General features: G+C 47.2%; 1 protein-coding gene across 3 annotated transcripts in view; it reads left to right on the forward strand.

Annotated features, from left to right (window-relative positions):
- DOCK2 (dedicator of cytokinesis 2) overlaps positions 1-21,145 on the forward strand; it is a 457,833-nt gene that overhangs the window by 425,042 nt on the left and 11,646 nt on the right. For all 3 annotated transcript variants that reach the window (XM_025270818.3, XM_025270819.3, XM_006075524.4), the window contains exons 42-46: positions 5,177-5,258; positions 6,609-6,693; positions 7,399-7,485; positions 12,714-12,890; positions 14,343-14,426. In XM_025270818.3, coding sequence (XP_025126603.2) covers positions 5,177-5,258; positions 6,609-6,693; positions 7,399-7,485; positions 12,714-12,890; positions 14,343-14,426 — 515 coding nt within the window. The remainder of the gene's footprint in view (positions 1-5,176; positions 5,259-6,608; positions 6,694-7,398; positions 7,486-12,713; positions 12,891-14,342; positions 14,427-21,145) is intronic.

Below are 21,145 nucleotides of genomic sequence, written 5' to 3' on the forward strand. Positions count from 1 at the left end.
GTTTCTGTTCCTTAAACGTGCCCAGCTGGTTCTTGCCTCTGGGCCTGTGTGTTTCCCCTTCTCTTTGCTTGGAACACCTTTCCCTCAGCTCCTTTCTCACCCATCAAAGTCTCACTCAGCGGCACCTCCCAGAGGAGGCCTTCCTTGGTCACCTTATTGGAAGCCTTCAGTACTCTGCTATCTCAACCCCTGTTTGCTTTTGTTTAGCAAACTGATCTCAATCTGTCATTATCTTTTGTAATTTCAAATGTAAAATTACTTCATACGTGGTAGTGTATGTATGTCAACTGAATAGCGTGGAGAGAAAAAGACCAAGAAGGTGCAGTCTGTTCATAGGGCATATATTGTATACGTGTGTGCTCAGAGGTGTCCAACTCCCTGTGACCCCATGGACTGTAGCCCACCAGGCTCCTCTGTCCAGAGAATTTTCCAGGCAAGAATACTAGAGTGTGTTGCCATTTCCTCCTCCAAGAGATCTTCCCAACCCCAGGATCGAACCCGTGTCTCTTGCATCTCCCTGCACTGGCAGGCAGATTCTTTACCACTGTGCTGCCTGGGAAGTCGGGGATATATATCAAGTTAACACTAAAAATACATTCCAGTATACAGTAGGTGCAGACAAATACTGTTTGATTCCACTTATATGAGGTACCTAGAATAGTCAGATTCATAGAGTCAGAAAGTGTCCTGGTAGATGCCAGGGGCCAGGGAGTGGGGCTTGGGGAGGGGTGATGGGGACTTGGGCTTCCCCAGTGGCCCAATGGTAAAGAATCCGCCTGCAATGCAGGAACCACAGGAGCTATGGGTTCGATCTCTGGGTTGGGAAGATCCCCTGGAGGAGGGCATGGCAACCCACTACAGTATTCTTGCCTGGAGAATCCCACGGACAGAGGAGCCTGGTGGGTTACAGTCCACAGGGTCACAGAGTCAGACGTGACCGAAGTGACTTAACATGCACACACGCATGCACAATGGGGACTTAGTGTTTACTGAGGACAGAGTTTTGTTTAGGAAGGTGAAAAATGTGGGAGATGGGTGATGGTGAGAGTTGCACAAGGTGCATGTACTTAGTGCCACTGAGCTGTAGAGTTGAATATGGTTAAACTGTTACGGTTTAATAATGTGACTTGTAACCACAGTTGTTCAGTTGCTCAGTTATGTCCGACTCTGCAACCCCATGGACTGCAGCTCTCCAGGCTTCCCTGTCCTTCACCATCTCCCAGAGTTTGCTCAAACTCATGCCCATTGAGTCAGTGATGCCATCCAACCATCTCGTCCTCTGTCATCTCCTTCTCCTCCTGCCTTCAATCTTTCCCAGCATCAGGGGCTTTTCTACAATAAAAAGGATTAAAAAAAAAAATGGTAGAAATAGCACGGAAGCTGCAGGAAGGCAGAGACCGTGCTCTTGCTCACTGCAGTGATCCTCCAGGGCAGCTCTCTTGCTGGCCAACACAAAGAGAAAGAAGACAAGAGAGAGGGGGAAGAAAGGGGAGCTCGAGAAAGGTAGGAGGGAGGGAGGCATGGATGCAGCGAGCCGTCTGGGGCACACAGGAAGTCGAAGTGACAGGAGATGGTGCTGGTACGGTGGAAACAAGGCTCCGTGCAGCAAAGCACAGTGTTCCCCAGGTCAGGGGCTGATGCTGCAACGGCTGCATTAACCGAGTCCAGCTCCCGTGTTGCGCCCTGTAGCACAAATTAAGTTACAGCCTTTAAAATAGGGCTGACAGGTTCCACAGCTGGTCTGCTAGGTCTGCCGAACCTTAATGCAAATATTTTCCCCTCGGGTGATACATATTCATCTGTAACCTTTTCATTATGCTCACCTGTCCTTCATGCGTGCTCTACCAGGGTTATTTGCAGGAGGAAGTGTAACCAGCGGCAAAGCTGGCTGGTTACACATGTGAGTTTGGTTACAGGCGAGACATGGGATTAGTACTGAGGCCCTGCTACGTGGATGTCCTGGTACTCAACAACTGTGTGGCCTTTTAACTCATGGTGGGAGGAGAAAGCATCTGTTACTGGGCCGTGTCATCATACGCAGGCCTGATTCAGCTCCAAGAGTCAGGTGGAGAGGGAAAGGGCTGACATTTGCTCAGTGTCCTCCTCATGCCATGCATAAGACTGAAGGGTTTGTAACTAGATTTTTCTAATCTCCATAAAGGCTTCCCTGCTGGCTCAGTGGTAAAAAATCTGTCTGCAATGCAGGAGACTCAGGTTTGATCCCTGGGTCTGGAAGATCCCCTGGAGAAGGAAATAGCAACCCACTCCAGTATTCTTACCTGGAGAATCCCGTGGACAGAGGAGCCTGGCGTGCTACAGTCTATAGGGTCACAAAAGAATTGGACACGACTGAGTGACTAAAAACAGTAACAACCCCAATAAAATTCTATTAGGTTGGTATTAATTGTCCCTATTTCATAGAGAAGCACATGAGGCAGAGAGATAAGGTGGTTTGCCTAAGAGTACGAAGCTAGTTAATGATGGAGTTGAGATTTGAACTCCAAGGTCTGTCTCAAAGTCTGCATTCTTTCTCTAATGCCGTCGTTTTCATTTAAGATTCATGAACAGAGTGTTCTCTATTAACTATTGTAAAGTGATGGCATGCCAGGCATTTTCACGTATTGCTTCATTTTATCCTCATAACAATCCCATGAGTTGGGTGTTTTTACTCTCTGCATTTTGCAAATAAGAAAAATGAGGCTTAAACATGTAATCACCTTGCACGAGGTCTCAGATATTGATGGAACTAAGATTGAACCCCAGTCTGACTTTTGCTCTCAGAAATTGATGGAACTAAGATTGAACCCCAATCTGACTTCTGCAAACTCTGAGCTCCTAACGCTCCATTCTGTTGCCTTCCTGTGTTGTGTGACAAGACCCAGTGTCTTCTCACGTAGGTACCCAGGTGGGGGAAATCACTTAACAGCAAAGGCCTCTTGGGTGGGTGTCTCCTGTTCCCCACGCATCCCTCTGCCATGTAACACATAGGGAGAGGGTGCAGCCATGCAGCCTACTGGACACGGTTGGAGGGTGATGTCACTGGCTTCTTCAGGACAGGTTTGGGTCCTCCTCTAGGACCAAATAGCAGGCGTGGCTTAGAACCTCCTCTAATACAGGGTTTGGCAGACTTACAGGAAGGACCAGATGGGACACATTTTGGTCTCTGTGGACCATGTATCTCTGTCACAGCTGCTCACCTCTCTTGTGCTGGGGGAACCCCATGGGTAGTACATAAATGGTTGGGTGTAGCTGTGTACCAATAAAACTTTATTTATGAACACTGAAATTTAAATTTAATATTATCACATGTCACATAATACTCTTTTTTTTCAAATATTGAAACTATAAACGCTCTTCTTAGCTGGGAGCCCTACAATAACAGGCAGTGAGCCGGATTTGACCAGAGGGCTATAGGTTGCCAACTCCTGCCCTAGACTTAATCCAGAAAGAATTCCCTCCCAGAGAGGGCTGTTTGCTGTAGAGCTTGAGATAGAAATTAGTTTTCCTGAGTATTATGCGACTTCTTCCAATCAGGCTTATTCATTTGTATTAAGAATGGCTTGTTCTTGCCCTCTTCTCTCTCATTGTCTCTGCCTCTGAATCTCTCTTGATGTCTCTCTACCTCTGTCTTTCTCTCTGTCTCTTTCTGAGGGACTCTCATTGAATGTGGAAGTGCTCTTCAGCAGTAAAACAGTTACATCCCCAGCCTGTTAGCATAGAGTGAGTTTACTGAGAGAGGGAGGGTTGGATCTAACTTGGAATTGCGTTCTGGCCATTTCTTTTGTGTGAAGGAGTCCCAGCACCTGCAGCAGGAAGCTCCCAGTCTGGTGGGGAGGGGACTGTAGGGAGAAGACAAGGAGCTGGAGAGATGAGAGTTCTGTGTTCAGATGCGATGCCGTGGAGGGTCAGGAAGGAAAGGGACACCTGGCTGAGGGTGGACTGAACTTCACGGTGGTGTGGAGAGAGAGTCTGAGCAAAGGGGACGGTACCGTCTATTGCATACTCAGAAATAATGGTGGGAAATGGGTTGGAATCCTATTGGAAGATTTGAATAGTTCATATTCAAAATTGGCATATTTGAATGCCAACAGGAGGAGTTTGTGATTTCTTAATTGGCAGAAATGTCAGGCTCAGGGGAAGAGTTTTCAAGCCATGGTGGACCTCAGGTAGAATAGAGGGAGGAGAGAACCTGGATACCTGAAAATGACAGACGGGTAAGGAAGCTGTGGAAGCTGGGGAGACGGAAGTAAGGTTCAGGGGTGGGACCGGCAATGACTGACCTTGTTTATTTGGTTGCTACATGATTGACTGACAGTGAACAAAGGTCTAGAAGAGGCGTGACAGAAGTCTGGCACACGTGGTAACTCTTCTGTAGCATGTGCCCATGTCAGGCATCACTAATCAATCACGGAGCTCTTTCCCACTGAGCTTGGACGTGGCCTTATATTCCTGGCCCAGGCAGCTGCTCTCAGAGTGCTAGATGGCATGTATTCACCCGCTCTAAAGCAGGGCTTCTCAAACTGCAGCATGCATGTGCCTCACCTGAGGATCCTACAAAATGCAGACTGGGCTTCATTAGATCTTAGGTGGGCCCTGCGAGTCACCGTTTCTAACAAGCCCTCAGGTGATGACGATGCTGCTGCTCAGCAGGGAGCACCAATTATAAGCAACGAACCCTGAGCTTAGGGTTACAGACCAAATACAGACTGTTGCTCTGTGCTCACAAGCTGTGTGACCTTCACCATGTTGTTCAGCTTCTTTGACCTTGATGTCCCTTTCTCTGGAAAGTATGATTAACATTAACAGTGCTGGTCAGTGGAACTAGAGAGATGAAAGGAGACCGAGGGGAGACATTCTGTGCAGTCAATCAAGAACTACAAATGCATTAGGTGTTACTCTTGTTCATGATAATAGTATAGCAGAGATTAAGGACTATTAATACTAACCAACTGTTAGCAAAGGCTGAGCCCTCAGATAGGGTTGCAGCTCTGAGAAGGACCACGGTGACTGCTAAGTGGTCACTAGGACCTAGGATCTTGAGGTTGTCACTCATTAAAAACTTGGCCCCAGAGGACTGTCCTGGGGGGCGGCGGGTCTCAGCTGGGACCTGCTGTGCTTGGAACTGCCCCCCACCCCCGACCAACATGTTGCGAGCTCTTAACTACAGGAATTGCAGACATCCAGTGTTTCACTGTCCAGCCCGTCCTGGATGAACACCCGAGGTTCAAGAATAAGCCGGTGCCTGACCAGATTATAAAGTAAGCCCCTCAGTTCAGGGGAAGGAACGTGGGGAGGAACATTCTGTGGGGCTGCCAAGCAAGCAGAGCTGGTGGGAGGACAGGCCTTGGTACCCTTCTATCTTAGCCCGTTTTCCATTTCCTTCCTGGAAGAAGCATCACCCCCATGAGCCCTCTGGGCCCTGCCCCTGGAAGGCTAACACCAGGGGTGGCTGGGAGGATGAGGGCGGGCTCACCCTGTGGCCAGGGAGTCCTCAGGAAGCAGCGATGGGCTTCACTGACCGGGACGTGGAGAGCCTGTTACTCAGGTTGGTCCCTGAGCGGCTCCAGGAATCCACAGCCGGAGAGTGTGGGTGACGGGCACGATGCTTGGGCTGAGCACTTTCTCCAGAGGGGCATCTTGTAGGCACTTGTGAAGGCGTGCACTGACAATGGATGTGTCCGCGCTTTGATTTAAAGGGTAGGCTAAGGGAGGTCCCCTGTGGTTAGGACTCGGTGCCGTCACTGCCGAGGGCCGAAGGTCAATCCCTGCGCAAGGAACTAAGATCCGACAAACCAAAAAATTTAAAATAAAATAAAGGAGGCATTGGAGGTAGCAGCATGAAGACAAGAGTGATCTGTTTAATACTAGAAGCCAAGGTCAGGAATGAGGCGGTGAAGCAGAAGGTCTGTGGGATCTGTGGGCAGCAGGCGCCCACTCCAAGCTGTCTGGCTCACCCCCTTCAGCCCATGTGCCCAGTTTCACACTTTGAGTGCCTTCGGAAAGGCTTCTTCTCTAGGAGGGCCTGTCCAAGCAGGAGCTCAGTTGTGAGAGGAATGCCCTGCTCCTTGGGGGAGAAGTGGTCTCACACTAGGGAGGTAGGGAAACAGATGTAGCTGCCTGCATCTCAGCCTTCTGCCCCATCTCAGTAAGGCACCCTCGGGCAAGGGATGACAACCACACAGCCAGCGCCACGCCCTGCTGGCTCTGATGCGAGAACAGCCCTAGAGATTCAGGAAGACTGGTGAGGGGTGGGGAGGGGTGGGTAGCTGGGATACCTAAACGAATCCGTAGAAGATACCTCTGGGCCATTAGTCTAGGACCTTGGATGTATCCAGATCCTTCATCGAGATCATAAGAAACAATGGCCCGGGCACCAACATGTGTATTAATGATAGAATTTCAACTTTTGGGGTGCCCTGAGGGGTGCTATGTTCTTATGAGGGCATACGACTGACGAGCTTCTAAATCATCTTAGAAGGAAAGCCTGGTTTTAAACACTACAGCGAGGGCTCTACCAGACCTAGAGCTCACTGCGGAGGCCTCCCTGGGCAGTGCGGGGTCAGGTCAGGTCTCGCTCTCAGGAGCCTCAGCCTCTTCCTGTCTTGCAGCTTTTACAAATCCAACTACGTGCAGAAGTTCCACTACTCCCGGCCAGTGCGCAGGGGGACCGTCGATCCTGAGAATGAGTTTGCCGTAAGTGTCTCCTCTCCCCTGCAGCAGCCGCGATCATTCCCTGGGCCTCTGTACCAGCCAGAGCATGCTCCTGCAGCATCATACTGGGAGGGCCTCTGACCCAAGCCCGCAGGAAGGAGCCTGGCTCTGGTGGTATGATGACACCCGCTCGCCAGGCTCTTCTGTTGGGTTTGTCGTCTCATTTCTTGAGCCTTTCCACTCTCCATGTACACCAGGCCTGGCAAGAGCCCTGTCAGCCTCGGGAGTTCACAGTCCCCAGTGTCCCTGTGTTTCCTGGGACCTGTCTGCTATTCCCCAGGGCCAAGGCCAGCTCAAGGAGCCAGCTCCAAGTCTCTCTCAGCTCTTTCCCTTCAACTGTGGTTCTTCATATATGGGGGGGGAGGTGCTCTGCCCCTTTAAGAATATGATGATTGCTATACACACACACCCAGAAAATGCAGGTGAATGCATTCAATTGTGCCCCAAAATTATGCCTGTTCAGAGACCCAAGTTAAAACATACTGGACCTGAATCTAGGGAAAATATAAACTTCACATTGGGAAAGGATTCTTCAGGGTAAAGTGGGAGTGTGTTTCTGGATCTTGTAATCTTTTATTCCGATTCCGGGTGGATAGGAGGCCTGGGGGCCTGGCTAGGTCCCAACTCTGCTGCTCAGGTTTCATAAGTGTATTGCTTTCCTGCCCCTGCCTCCCTCCAATGGGACAGTCGATGTGGATCGAGAGGACCTCCTTCGTGACCGCATACAAGCTTCCCGGCATCCTGCGCTGGTTTGAGGTGGTTCACATGTCCCAGGTGAGTCTGCCGGCCTCAGGTGTCTCCTGGGACCAGGAGAGGGAAATGCCTTTGTTAAAAGCCGCTGCAGAAAGGAAAAGTGAAAAACTGTTAGTTGCTCAGTCATGTCCAACTCTTTGCAACCTTATGGACTGTAGCCCGCCAGGCTCCTCTGTCCATGGGATTCTCCAGGCAAGAATACTGGAGTGGGTTGCCATTCCTTTCTCTAGGGGATCTTCTTGACCCAGGAATTGAACTCAGGTCTCCTGCATTGCAGGCGGATTCTTTACTGTCTGAGCCACCAGGCAGGACTTCAGGAATTCCAGTGCAGGAAGGGAAGCATCATCTAGTTTTCCTGCTTTTTTCCCTGGAAAATGAAAGGTACCATAGAATCCAGTAATAAACCTGATGAGCAGGGAGCTTCTGTGGCTGGTACAGGTGAAGCAGAGGGCCTGGAATTCCATGGCCTCATGTCCTCCGCCACAGCAGTTGTTTGGGAGCCCTTTGCGAGAAGGATGAACTAAAAAGCTCAGAGAAAGGAAATCGTGCAGAGGCAAAGCTCTGACTACAATGCAAATGTGTGAACTCCATGTATTTGCTCCACATATAGCATGCATTTTGCTTCTTAACTCACTTCAGGGTCTCTATGTTCTCAGATAGCTAAGGATCTTGCAGCTCCCAGCATGCAAAGGGAAAACGAGGGAAACTGGAGAAGCAGGGACGTATTCAGGATATCTTACTTACTTATTCATTCAGCAAATGTTTGAGTTCCTAACACATGTCAGGCACCTGGAGATTTTACAGTGAAGCTTACATTCTAGTGGTGAAGACACTAAAAAAGTCTGAGTAAATATATACTATGTCAGGTGGAGAAAACTAGTCTGGAGAAAAATAAAAGAGAAAGGTAATGAATGGGGATTATTTTAAACAGCATGGAGAGAGAAAGTCTTCTGGCTAAATGCCTTTTGAACAAAAGCGTGGAGGAAGTGAGGGAGTGATCTATGCAAATATCCAAGAGAATCACCTTCTAGCAGAGGGAACAGCAGGTGCAAAGGCCCTGGGGCAGAATGAGCTTGCGTCTGAATCAGAACTCGTGAGGGAAGAGTGGCAGCAGTCTGCTAGCAGGTCATGTAGGACCTTGTAGGCACCATAAGGTCTCAGGCTTTTCCACTGGGTGAATGGGAGCTGCATGCACAGGAGGGACACGATCTGACTGACATTTCCAGTGCTGTTTGATCAGCACTGAAACCAACCCCCTTCAGCCGTTAAGGCCCACAACCCCCAGCAGCCAGGTGACCCTCCAATCTCCTTTACACAGGCATGGCCCAGACCTTAGGAAAGTGTAATAACGATGATAATGTCAACAGACATTACTGAGCATGTGCTAAACTGTTCATAGGTGTATGTGCTAAACTGTTCATAGGTGTGACCTCATTTAAACCCCTCCACAAGTGCAAGGTAGATATTATTATTCTTCCATTTTATAGATGAGGAAACCCAGGTACTGAGTGAGTTAGTGGATTGTTCAAGGTTAGTAAAAGGTTTGAGACTTTTACTGATGAGGTTTGAGACTTCCCTGGTCATCCAGTGGCTAAGACTCCATGCTCCCAGTGCGGGGGTGGGGGGGGTGCCTGGGTTCGATGCCTGGTCAGGGAACTAGAGCCCACATGCCTGTCGCAACTAGGAGTTCACATGCCACAATGATGATTGAAGATCCAAAGTGTTGAAACTAAGACCCAGCACAGCCAGAAATAAATAAACTGAATTTTTTTTTTTTTAATAAAAGAGGTGAAGTTTGACTTTACCTTCTCATATCAGGCATCTGGATAAAGTCACTCTCTCCTCCTCAATGCGTCCCCAGCCTACCCCAGAGTTAGTGCCCTGGAGAGGAAGAAACAACATGTGACCTTTATTCAGGGGACACAGTGGTGGGTGATAAGCTTAGACAAGTGTTCCAGGAGCTGTGTCAAGGGCTTTATAGCATTATTCTATTTAATCCCACAAAACCCTGTGAAGTATGCTGTTATGATTAATCCCATTTTTGAGGTGAGGAATTGGAAACTTTCCACTAAGCTGTGGTCTCTACCCGTTGATCCTGGCCGTGCCCTCTCCTCTGGTGGGCTCAGAGAGGCGCCTCTGTTCGTCACTGTCCCCACGGGGCTGTCAGCAAACTGAGGGGATCCCTGCCTGCCCTCCCTGCATGCCCCAGCCCCCTCTGCCAGGGTATCTCACCTCCTGATGGACAACATAACTTGCCTGTATGTTTATTTTGAATATCTATAATTTTGCATATAGTAACATTAGAATATAAGCTCCACTAGGCTGTGAGCTCCAGGAAGACAGGTTTTTGTCCATTTTGTTCCTGGCCATATCTCTTGAGTGCAAAGAATAGTCCCAGATACATAATTTGTGCTTAAGAATAGTTATTAAGTAAATTCATCAACCCGTCACTCAATTAATATGCAGAAGCCTATAATATCTGAAGTGGTCACTTTATGAACTCATGATTCTGAAATTAGGAAGGAAATAGTCAACCTTGACTGATACCCCCCTGATAGAAGTGGTTGGGAAAGCCTCCAAAAAGTTGACCAGAGGAAATTTATCTCTATTAACCTCCGTCCGTTGAGTTATTGATAATTAAGGATGTTTCGGACACAAAAATTTGATGCCTGCTGAGTGAATCCCTCTCCAGAGGTTTGTTTTTGTGTTACAGAATTTGTGTCTTGTTCTTGGTGGTTTCTTTCATGAACCGTCATGACTATAGTATGGTTTGTGTGGAGGGGTGTTTTCTGATGGGATTCAAGTGTAAGTCTTGCTTATTGAGAGTTCTTTCCTTGTTCTTGGTCCTGAGAATATTTAATCTTTACAAGAAGTTCTGAGCTGGGGATCAGAGGCCCAAGTTCAACCTAGTTATTAAGAGGCTATATGGTGTTGGACAAACACAGTGTATCTCTGGCCTTAGTTTTCATCATCTGTAAAATAGACATGAAAAAACGATGGAAATTCTCTGGCTGTCCACCCTTCACTGCCAAGGGCTCAGGTTCAGTTCCTCATCATGGAACTAAAATCCCACAAGACACAGTGTGGCCGGAAAAAAAAAATATAAAACTATGGAGTTTCCGAGTTGAAAGACACTCTGAAGGTCATTTAATCCAAGAGCTACAAATCTAAATACCTTCAGAGCCCAAGAAGATACTGTAAATATGAGAAATGGTCACATTAAGACAACAGGCAGTGGGAGAAGCTGCAGCAAGCTCCTTCAGGCTGAATTAATTTCTAAAAACATTAGAACTCATGTGCTGGCTAAATGGCAGGCCCAGGCCCCGTTTGACCTACAGATTTCCAGTGTGCAAACCCTTCCCTAGTTTCCATCCATTGGAATTATTTTGCATATGAAAAAGCTAAAGCCTGAAGATGGAACTTGAACTGCCCCAGTGATCAGTGGCAGATGTAAGTTGTAATAATAATGCTTATCTCATGCAGCTCAGAGGATTCCTAAGACAGACCCTGGACGGTGGGTTGCAGCTTGTAGAACACGGGCCGCTGCCCCCACCAGGCTGAGCAGCCTTCCCCTCCAGCTCCCCTTTGCGTGTGTATGTGTGTGCTTGCACATGTGTGTGCATGAGTGACAGAGAGTGGCAGTGACACACAGAGACAGCCTACTCGCAGGACCTTTGAGGAGATGGCCGTCTTCAAAAACGTGCAGAGACAGGGAAAGTGGGTGAGGAGGCTAGGCTTCCCCAGGGATTTAGGGAACTCGTTTAAAATTGTGGCTATGAATGCCGGGTCTGCCCTTCTCGTACACTCAACAGTGACAGTAACTAGCCGATGCACTTTGTAAAGAGCGCTGCTGTGAGTCAAGTGTCATATTATCTCACCTACTCTTTGCCGTGTACTCATGAGGCAGGCCCTGTAACACCACCGTTTCAACAGACCACACCACTTAGGGCCCCCTCCTCCAGGAAGGCTTCTCAGGTTTCCTGACCATTCCCTCCAGCCCCCACCCACCCTGCCAGTGAGTCTTCCCTTCTTAGGACGGATGCTGTTCCTTGTCCTAATGTCTACAAGAGGTAAATAATAATAGCCATCAGTTACTTTTTGTAGTAGATTTTCTCATTTTACCAAAGAGTCAACTGAGGCTTGGAAAGTTTAGGAAACTTGCCGAAGGTCACACAGATAGAAAAACCGGCTGAGATCTGCACTCCTTTTTAATTTGCTTCGTTTAGTTCCGGGGTCAGGAAGCTATGGCCTATGAGCCAGACCCCACCTGCATTTATTTTGCTAAGTAGTTTCATTGGAACAGCCACTCTCACTGATGCCCACACCGCTTGCAGCTGGTTTCTTCCTACAATGACAGTGTTGAGTTGCTGCCGCAGACAGCATCTGGCTGTGTCACAGAGAAAGCTTGAAGACTTCTTATTTCCTGTTTTGCCTAGATCCTATGCTCACGGGAGCCACGGTTTTGCCAGTTAGCGCCTAATGCCACTCTGCTGTGCTGTGTTCAGTCCTGCAGTGGTGTCTGACTTTGAGACCCCATGGACTGTAGCCCGCCAGGCTCCTCTGTCCATGGGATTTCCCAGGCTGAGAATACTGGAGTGGGTTGCCCTTTCCTCCTCCAGAGGATCTTCCTGACCCCAGGGTTGAACCCTTGTCTCTTGCATCTCCTGAAGTGGCAGGCAGATTCTTTACCACTGTGCCACCTGGGAAGCCCAGGGTTCTATTTATCTTGCTTTTTAAGAGATATTGAAAGGGTGTTTAGTTTTATCTCCCAACTAAACGAAGCCTACGTTGGAGCAGTGACCACGCATATAACAAGTCTCGGGACCTGATGTGGGCCTGGCCGGTGATTGTATCATCAGCTACTCTGGCCTTCAGCTCAGGGCTCACACATGGTGGGTGCACATCCAGGGCCTCATGGGTTGAGTGGGAGTGTCTCTCACCAGGTAATAAGAGGAAAAAGCCTCCTTGGAGCACATCCAACCACTGAAACCCCAAAGAGTGCCTGCTACTGCCTACTTCATTTCCCCAGGGAAATCTTTTTCTCACTAAGCAGAAATTCAGCTTCTCACTTCCCCAGACAGCAGACGGCCCCCAGGGCTCAGTAATTACCATGGGAGCCTGCTACAGACCCTTGGGGAACATTGCTTCATTTGAATTCCAACCCCAAAGGAAATCAATCCCAATAATTTTACCTGTTTTTAAAGCAGCCTGCTCAGGCCCTTTCTTCTTGGTGATCTTGTTTTCAACAGACCACAATTAGCCCTCTGGAGAATGCCATCGAAACCATGTCTACCGCCAATGAGAAGATCCTGATGATGATAAACCAGTATCAGAGTGACGAGACCCTCCCCATTAACCCGCTCTCCATGCTCCTGAATGGGATCGTGGACCCTGCTGTCATGGGAGGGTTCGCCAAGTATGAGAAGGTGAGGGGTCCCCTTTCCTGGACGGGACAGGGTGGTGGCAGGAGGGTCCCGGGCAGAGAGCTACTGCTACTCATCTCATGCAGCCGTCTATCCCTCAGAAGGGCACGGCAGGTGTTCGGGCCTCAGGCGCCCCCAGAGTTCCCACAGCCTGACCCTCATCTGCTTCCCTCCCTCCATGCTGCGCTCTGTGTGGTGCAGGAAGGAGCAGCGTTCATAGGCTTCTCTTATCCCGCTGGGCACATCCAGGTGCCTCTGTCAAAGAGAGACGCTGGGATGACCGTAATCCATACCAGGAAATTCAGGATCCACCAGTCAAAGTCCATGCCACTTGTGAAAAGTCATCTCTTCTACAGATGATGGAAGTGACCCTCTACAAATGGGAAGAAGTGAAACCCAGAATCTGTGAAAATCCAGAAGGGATGGGACATCAACTTCAAAGAGGGAGTTGTTATCTAGATATTCCGGTCATAAGGTCCCTCTAGAAATCCGCACACGTTTCAGCCACAGATTTCATTTTTGAGCCTCATGGTGTCCATGGCAAAAAGGGAAAGGCCATCGGTTATAGGAGTCACATTTTCCACTGGAGGAAAATAATTACTCAGTAAGCGGGGGTGGGGTGGGGGTTGGGGCACAGCTTTTCCCAGCACTGAGATAGAATAGAAAGTTTTCTTTGGTTTTCACCTAAGCCATACATTAATGGGATGCTGAGGGAAAAATCGTCAACTCATTCTCAAAAATCTCATGATGAATTTCTTATTAACTTTTCTATGTCATCCATTGAGGTAAGACTAAGAATACGACACAACAGTATAATTCAGGGACAGTAATTCCAGTCAGTCCTTCCAGTTACCCTTGGATACCCCGTACAGTCATCACTGGTAACCCTCTGTACATCCTTGAGGGGTGATAAGACACGTCTGTGTATATGTACACGCACTGAGCACATGAGCCCAGAAAGAGCCGGGCTGCCGAGGTCCCACACCATAGGGAGGTGAACTGGAAAGTCCGTCGGGTGAAATTCCTTACTGAGGTTTTTCCCATGGGACAATGCGTTGAACTGCAGCAGAAACCCCTGCAAGATTTCCTAACACATGGTTACCACCACCCCATCCCAACCCCAGAGGTTCTGATTCAGTCAGCCTGGGTGGAGTTTGTTCAAAGCTGATGCTACTGGTCCGGAGACCACACCCCTCCCCTGCCCCCCGCCGCCGCACCTCCATCTAACAGCTGTTTCCCTGGGGTTTGTTTGTGATCCTTTCCCAGTGGATACTGATCTGTGCCCTGGGAATAGGCGACATGAGTCTCTGAGCTCCCTGACTGCTGCCCATCTACATAACAGTGGCCTCACTCCTGCCCCTTTCAAACGGAACCCTCTCCCAGTGCCAGAGAGATGTGTTGTGGGGTTCATGCCAAAGGCACAGGAAACCCCCAATGTCTTGTCTGTCCCCCCAGGCCTTCTTCACTGAGGAGTACGCCCGGGAGCACCCAGAGGACCAGGACAAGCTGACACGCCTCAAGGACCTGATCGCCTGGCAGGTACAGCAGAGCTGGCCTGGGGAGCCCCTCCTCTGCCTTTCCTGGCCGGCTTGCCCTCCGCTGGCCCCTGGCGGGTATGGCCTAGCTTTACTTGTTTTCCTGCCCCTTGGCTTTGGACCTTTCTTCTGACTCTGTCTTCACCTGGGCAGGCTCATCCTGGAAGTGGGGTGCCTCGGGGCACTGTGCAGGGGTCCTGCGCTGCTGCGTGTTGCTAGGGCTGCGCTGTTGCGTGTTGAATTCAGGAGGTGGCCTCTCCCAGTGGGACCCAAATGAAATCCAGGCTCCCGCACACCTCCCACCACCACCCCTGCACCCAGCACCCACCAATCAGATAACGGGAGACTCCAGCCCCCACCCCCACCTCCCCTCCTTCTACAGCTGACCCAGTTTATCACAGTTAATGCTCAGATGGATACCAGGTTTCAAAAATAATCGAGGCCTTGGTTTGGTTGGCGGGATCAAAGGTGCTCGCCTTAGCACCTGCCCTCCACACAAGCTGCTCAGCCCCTGGCAGTCCAGCCCCGGGCCTCAGACAGACTGTTCTTCCTGCCTGCTCTCCCCGCTCCCTGCGTGTCTTTCGTCCATCTGTCCCCTGCCTGCACCCCGTCGCCCCCGTTGCTTCCCTCCGCGTCTCCTCTCTGTCTCACTCTGCACCGCCCTCTGTATTTCTCTCCTGACAAGCTCTTTGCTTCCCCCTCCTGTCTCTGACTCGGGCCTCACTCTGCCGCCCCCCTCACACCTCACTCCTGGCTCTGCATCCCTTCTGCTTCTCTCTCCACTGTCCTTCCTCCTTCTCCGCTTTTTCTCTGGCTCCCTCTCCTGGGTTTTCTCTCCCTCCATCTCTTTCCCACTCCCTGGAGAAGAAACGATCCACAGACCCCTCCCCAAAGGTGTTCAGAGGACCAGGCTCCCAGTCTGGGCCTGCAGCACCCGCTCCCCAACACCTCCCTGCTCTCCACGGACCACTCAGGACCCAGGGTGAGCTCCAGAGGGCGCGCTGGGGGGCGGCAAGCAGGGCCAGCCCTCCCTTCTTGCCAGTCACAAAGCAAAGAAAAGCGAGCTGTTGTGGTGGGGAGTTTTTGTGACTCCAGGGAAATCAGGAGTGCGAAGCGTTGGGTGCAGCCTCTTTTCTTAAAATAAAAATTCCTAATTCAGGTCTTTCTCTGCCTCTGCCAATTTATGCAAAGTGAGGCCTTAAAATGAACCGCCAAGGGCTGTGCAGTGCACTCTCCTAGGTGCACTCTGTGTGTCTGCAATTTTCTCTCCCTTCTTACCTTGTGCCACTTATGAAACCCAGTCATCCCCAAGGGCCCAGCTCTGGAGGTCACCGTGTCGTTTAATGCTCAAGTAATGATGCCCACCCTCCCCATGCCCAGCTTGGGAAGCAGGGAGTCTCAACCTTGGTTGGTTTCCTGCTTCCATTCTTTCTGGGGCACCCCAAGGAGGGCGAAAATGTCACACAAATTTGTCTGGTTGTCGGGTGTCAGTCTCAGTCCATGTTGCTGCCCTGTCCTGTCTGCTGGGCATGCCTTATCCCCTGGGAGGGGACTCTCTGGGCCGTATCCGTTGCACCCAAAGTATGGCCTGGACTGTGGCCTCACAGTGCAGCTGATACCAGGCTGTGCCTTCTAAGGACATTTTCCCAAAGAAGTGAAGTGAAGTGAAGTCACTCAGTCGTGTCCGACTCCATTAGTAAAGGGACACCACAAGCAAAGAAGGGAGACTAAAAGCATGTGTTGGATGTTAGAGCCTCTAAGAGCCCTTGGCCAGGCCTCCTCCAACAGCACCCCCTAGTGGAGAGCGCGTGCCCTCGCCTTAGCACCAGCCCCACCTCCTCTGCCACATTGCTGACGGAAGCCCACCAAAGGGGGTTGCCCTGGACCACGTCCCTCCCACTCAGAGGCTAGCATCCTAAATACTCAAAAGACGCTGCCCTGCTCAGGGTGAAGTGGCCTTTCTAACATTACACACAGCAGATTATTCTTCCTCCTTCATTTCTTTCCATTCATTCTTGCAACTTACATAATATACATTGAGCTCCAACTGTGTGCCAGGCTTGGACCCACTCCCTGCCTCCCCTCTTGAAGCTTAATTATAGATTGGCTCTTGGTTTGGCAAAGTCAAATTCAGTTTGGATTTTCTCAAAACACAAGATCCTTAGAGTTCAAAGAGAGCTATCCCTGTACCTCTAGCAACACAACAGGAGCTGGAAGGGCACAGTATAGGATGGGTTTACGATTTCATGGATTCAAGATTGAGTGCTTAATTTTTTTCTTTGTAAAGATTTTTCTCTATATTTATCGGCATGAAAAGATGTCTATAGTACATTCTTCTTGTAAACATGTTATGAAGCATTACATACAGAGAAGTAGACACGACAAAAATACTCAGCACATGGGTTTATCACAATGTACACCCATGTGACCACCCCCAGATGAAGACCCAGAATCCCTCTAGCACACAGATGCCTCTCCCGTGCCTTCCTGTGGTCACTGCCAGCTCTCCCCAAGGTTGACCATTATCCTGCCTTTACAATAACCATTTACTTGCTTTTTAACAATAGTTTCTAACCATCCAAGCACTCATTTCTAAGCTTTTCCTGATTTTTGACCTCTATATAAATGGAACCGCACAGTACGCAATCTTCTGTGTCTAACATTTTGTTTAAAGTTATGTTTTAAAATTGATTAATTTTATTATACAAGGCCATTATTTATTCATTTTTATTGATGTATAATAGTCTATGCAGCTGGAAACTATGCCAGAAAATGTTGTTTTGTTTTGTTTTTTAACTGATGGAGATTTGGGGTGATTTCAGTTTGAGGCTATTTCAAGTAGTTCTGTTCTGAACATCTTCATATGTATCTTTTTAGCACAAACATGGTCAATTTCTGTCAGGTATATACCTAGCTATGGGGTTGCTTGGTTATAATATATGAGAATATCTGGCTTTAATCGGTTCAGTTCAGTTGCTCAGTCGTGTCCGACTCTCTGTGACCCCATGGACTGCAGCATGCCAGGCCTCCCTGTCCTTCACCAACTCCTGGAGTTTACCCAAACTGATGTCCATGGAGCCGGTGATGCCATCCAACCATCTCGTCCTCTGTCATCCACTTCTCCTCCCACCTTCAGTCTTTCCAGCATCAGGGTCTTTTCCAGTGAGTCTGTTCTTCACATCAAGTGGCCAAAGTATTGAAGTTTCAGCTTCAGCATCAGTCCTTTCAGTGAATATTCAAGACTGCTTTCCTTTAGGATGGACTGGTTGGATCTCCTTGCAGTCCAAGGGGCTCTCAAGAGTCTTTTCCATCATCACAGTTCAAAAGCATCAATTCTTTTGCGCTCAGCTGTCTTTAATAGATAATGGCAAACTTCTATAGATTAGTTTTGCCTGTTTCTGAACGTCATGAATATGGTATTAGACAGTATGTGTTGCTGTGTGTCTGGCTGCTTTTTTTTTCAGTGTAATGTCTGAGATTCATCCAGGCTGTTGCATGCAGGAGCAGTTTCTGTTTTGTTTCCAAGTGTTCGCCATTGTGTGACTGTAGCAATATCCCGGTGACATACCCGTGTGTCTCGCACTCTGCTGCCGGCGGCGGGTTGTTTCGGGCTTTGCATAGTGTGGAAGCAGTTGTGTGAACGTTCTTGCTCGTGTCTCTTGATGAGCAGCAGCGCTCAGTGCACTCACTCTCTGTCCAGCAGCGGGAATGCTGGGTCACAGGTTCATCTGTGGTCTGACTGGATATGGAGAAACAGCTTCCCAAAGTTGCTGAGCCAAGTTACACCCCCACCAACAGCTTCTGTGAGCCCGAATTGCTCCACATTCCACTGACACATCATGCTGTGATTCTTTACCTTTAGTCTTTCTGCTGGTTGTGAGGGTATCTCAGTTTAATTTTAATTTGCGTTTCCTTTCGCGAGCAATGGCGCTCATTGCATTTTCCTGTGTTTGTTGGCTAATTGAACAACCTTTCTGTGAAATGTTTGTTCAGATCTTTTACTTATCTTACTAACTGAATTGCCTTTTGTTAATAATTCAGAACAGTTTATATATATTCAGGATATGAGTTCTTTGTCAAATATATGTCTTTGACACACTAGTCTGACACATTGTAGATACCTTTGTTCAGTCCGCGGCTTGTCTCTTGACTTTCTCAATGATGTATTTTTGAAGAACAGCAGTTTGTAGCTTTCATAAGGTCCAATTTATGAAATTCTTAATGATTATCAGTTTTGTGTGCACTCGAAGACTGACTCCCCCAAGATCATAATGATATTCTGCTGTTTATTGGGACATGCTCTGGTTTCGTGCTGAACTCTTACGTATGTGATTGATTTTGACTGACATAAAGTAAGGGGTCTGTTGGTCTTCTATACAGATTTCTGACTACTCCAGCGCCATTTGTTGTAAAGGCGGTTTCCCCCCACTTTGGCATAAACTGATCACACGCGTGCCAGTCTGTTTCTGGATTTCCTGTTCTCTTCTGTCGATCTGTTAGTCCATGCTTGCACCAATTCCACTCTTTCTAATCACTGAGCTTTATAGTCAGCCTTGAGATCTAGCAGTGAGAGAGCTTCAATTTCTTTTTCAAATTTGTCTTGCTCTTTCTTTTCCTTCATATTTCCATATAAGTTTTTAAATCAGCTTGCCAATTTTTAAACATCCCCCAAATACAGAGATTTTGATTAAAATATATTAAATATATAAACTAATTTGAGAATTTTTGTCTTCATGATATTGACTCTTCTAATACAGGAACATGGGATCTCTGTCCTTTTCTTTAGTTCTTTAATTTCACTCAGCAAGTTTTGTTGTTTTCATAGTAAAAATATTTCACATTTTAGACTTGTTTTTAGGGATTTGATATCTTTAACTATTCAAAGTAGGATTGCTTTTAAACTTTTTTCTTTTTGTTTGTCACTATAATTACATTTTTTTAACATGTTTACATTGTATCCAGTAATCCTACCAAATTCACTTAGTTTCTTTTCGATGTTTTACAGATATAATCATGTCATCTCTAACATAAAATGTTTTACTCATTCTGTTCCAGTCTTGTACAGTTTAGTTATTTTTCTTGCCTCTTTGCGCTGATGAGTATAAGAAGAGAGAGAGGACATCTGTCTCCCACATCAGGGCAAGGGTCACTGTTTCACACAGTGGGGTGTTTTAAAGATGATGTCCCACTCAGTGCTTAGTTTGCTACTTCGTCATGAATGGATTTTTAATTTATCAAGTACCTTTTATGTATCTATTGAGATACATTATGTATCTATTGAGATACATATCTATTGTTTCTTCATTATCCCACTAATTCAGTGAATTATTTTAGTTGATTTTTGAATATTAAACCAACCTTGCATGTATGACATAAATCCCACTTGGGTATAATACATTATCATTTTTATATATTGCTAGATTCTGTTTGAAAATATGTTCTTCAGGATTTTTGTATCTATGCTCAAAAGAGATATTAACCTATAATTTTCATTTCTTATAATATTCTTATTCAATTTTTATAACACTTATCCTGGTCTCAAGAAATAAGTTGAAAATTATTCCACATGTAAAATCCTTTCTGAAGAGTTTCTATAAAGTTGGCATTTATTTATCCCCTAAATGTTTGCTAGAATTTGTCTGCGAAGCCACACAGGCCAAGAATGATTTAAAGTATATATTTAATTTAATACTTCTCAGATTTCCTGTTTCTTTTGTGTCCTTTTTGGTAAACGGTATTTTTCTAACAATTTGTCCATTTCATCCAAATATTAAATTTATTAACATAAACTTTTTAATAATACCCTCTTATGACTTTCTATGATGCTTATACTTCCTATAGTGACACTCCTTTTCACAATTTCGATGTTGGTGATGGTGCCTGTTGGCATCTTTTTGATTAGCCCTGTAAGGGGTTGATCAGTTTTAAAGAACCCGCTTTTGGATTTGTCAATCCTCTGTGTTCTCAGTTTATTTTCTTTTTCATTCACGTTTACTCTTACATTTATCATTTCCTTCCTTTTGCCCTTTTTGGGTTTAATTTGCTGCTCTTCTACTAACATCTTGGGATGGATGCTTAGCTAATTGATTTTCTATCTTTTCTAAAATGTATTAATAAAATTAAAACTATACATTTATCTCCACCTACAACACTATCTCAGTAGTTTTAATGCAGTATTTCCATTATCATTCCTTCCTTTTTAAATAAAATCTTTTTCTGTTTAATGGATAGAAAACCTTTTCTTAATTTGTACATTAATTATTTTTTAAATAATGTTTTCTTAGGCGCTCTTGTTTCTGTCTCTTCCAGGTTAATCCATTCATGCTTCCTTTCCTCCCTTCTCCCCCACCTCTTTCCTTCCTCCTCGGTGTTTGCTTGCTCTCCTGTCTTTTGCTTCTGATCACTGTCTTTCACACTGAAGAGTTTCCTTCAATACCTGGTGATCCTTGGCAATCTGTTCCTGGTTAAGAGTGGGGACACTCAAAAGCTGAATGAATATCTCTGCTCATGAGAGAAGGCCTTGTCACCTGGATGGCATTACATACGGTAACTGAGTAATGCACACACGTCTGGGCGATTCACTTTCTCCAGGACAGATGCTTTGAGCTATTGCCTGCAAAGGAACTCCTGGCTTCTGTGCTGCTGGCAATTTGGAGACAGAAAAATGAAGGTCTCACCTTTATCAGTATGCAGACTTTTCCTCAACCCCCTGTTTCCTGTCTG

Source organism: Bubalus bubalis, chromosome 19, assembly GCF_019923935.1.
Source record: "Bubalus bubalis isolate 160015118507 breed Murrah chromosome 19, NDDB_SH_1, whole genome shotgun sequence".
In the NCBI taxonomy this organism is placed as follows: Eukaryota; Metazoa; Chordata; class Mammalia; order Artiodactyla; family Bovidae; genus Bubalus; species Bubalus bubalis.